Here is a 1,793-nt window from a genome sequence, read left to right as displayed (position 1 = left end):
AGGCAGGGGGAGGTTAATGGGGGAAAAAGGAGACATATGTACTACTATTTGTAATACTTTAAACAATTTTTTAAAAAGGCAAAAAAAAAGGCAAAATAATAAAATAAAAATAAAACAATAATATAAAAATCAATAAACATATCCTTGGGTGAAGATTAAAAAAAAAATAGCCCTAGCCAGTTTGGCTCAGCGGACCTAAGAGTCCCGGGTTCTATTCTAGTCAAGGGTACGTACCTCAGTTGCAGGCTCCTCCCCGGCCTGGGCCCTGGTCAGGGCTTGTGCAGGAGGCAACCAATCGATGTGTTTCTCTTACATCAATGTTTCTCTCTGTCTTTCCCTCTCTCTTCCACTCTCTGAAAATCAATGGAAAAATATCCTCAGGTGAGGATTTAAAAATACTATTACTAATAATAAAATAAATAAATAAAATAAAAATTTATATCTATTTAAAAAGTAAAATGTATTATATCAAATATATTCAATAATTTTCATCAAGAATATAAATGATTAGCTGACTGACTCCCTAACAGTGTACAAATGTATGTTTTGAAAGCTTTCACAAAATGTTTGCAATATGCCTTAGGTAAAAACATTATTAAAAGAAGCTGGAATTGTCTATAATAATGATGAGATTTTTCATTTTGCTCTGTTTCATCGGAAAGTCTAATTTACTTAATAGAACCTGATCAGACATTAAAAATGTCCTTCAAATTAATACAGCTATTAAAATTTTAAATAGAAATTTGAGTTGATCCATGAAAATACAATCACTTTCCATTAAAATTCTCAAATGTCCTTAAAATAATTCATTTTATATGTGTATTTAGTGAAACAGCATTTAAGATTTTCCTTCCAACTGCATTTATTCAGAGAGATATTAATAGTCAACACAAAATTTCCATGATAAAATTAAATGTCACAGGAAATAAGAGCTTTCTATTTATGACAGGCTCATTAAATTAAACATGAAATCTTATCCTGTGTGTATCTCTTACAGGTTTAATGAAGAGCTCCGGATTCACAGCTCGAAATAACGTTGTCGTTTGGACCCCTCTGAGCCCTGGGTTTCGAAAGTCTTTCTCTTTGGGTGGTTCCTTTTTAAAGCCTGGAGGCTCAGGTGCTGAAGACATCTTGACTGATGATGATTTATTACCTAAAAATAAAATAAGAGACCTTTTTCCTTTGTGCTTGTTTTTTATAATGCTCTTTAAAACGCTATACTAATTTTTTAAAATTACAGTCCAGATATATACCAAAAGTGACTGTCAATTATTTTATTACTTTGTAAAACACATGCTTTGTCAATGGTGCTCTAAGTTTGTTTGACAAAATGGTTATATTTCATCTCTCAGAACCAGTGAGGTGAGCAAAAGTTGTTTCTTACAGAAGCCTGGAGAATTATTTGTTGGTCTGAGTCGCATTGTATCTTGCTATATGAAGGAGGTACTAGGCTAGGAGTGGCCATTGGTTATCCACAATCTTCTCTATTTCCTTCCACTTCCACTCTTTCTCGCCTTCCACAGCCCTCTCAGGACACCAATCTGAGAGAAAACTAGCATTCTTTTGCTCAATTTCTCCTACAGTTCCTCCCCTGTCCCACTTTACCTTCAGGCTCCTCCCTCTTCCCCATTGGCCCAAGCAAGCACTAGTACTAAGCAGTAAGGGTAAGTAGCTGTTTGTCCTCACTCCCCCTTTGCCTATAGCTATTCCCTGGAACACTCATTGGGGCTTTGTTTATACAAGCATTCTTTAAGTCTTCCATTTTATAGACTTTACTAAAATCCTGTTGCATG

At 34.7% G+C, this 1,793-nt stretch overlaps 1 protein-coding gene across 1 annotated transcript in view; it reads right to left on the bottom strand.

Moving 5' to 3' along the window:
* SMIM8 (small integral membrane protein 8) overlaps nucleotides 1–1,793 on the bottom strand; it is a 5,258-nt gene that overhangs the window by 2,081 nt on the left and 1,384 nt on the right. The window contains exon 2 of the mRNA XM_005858203.2: nucleotides 996–1,153. Within this exon, the coding sequence (XP_005858265.1) occupies nucleotides 996–1,153 (158 nt within the window). The remainder of the gene's footprint in view (nucleotides 1–995; nucleotides 1,154–1,793) is intronic.

Source organism: Myotis brandtii, unplaced genomic scaffold, assembly GCF_000412655.1.
Source record: "Myotis brandtii unplaced genomic scaffold, ASM41265v1 scaffold1160, whole genome shotgun sequence".
NCBI classification, from domain to species: Eukaryota; Metazoa; Chordata; class Mammalia; order Chiroptera; family Vespertilionidae; genus Myotis; species Myotis brandtii.
This window is presented reverse-complemented; position numbering and strand designations above follow the sequence as displayed.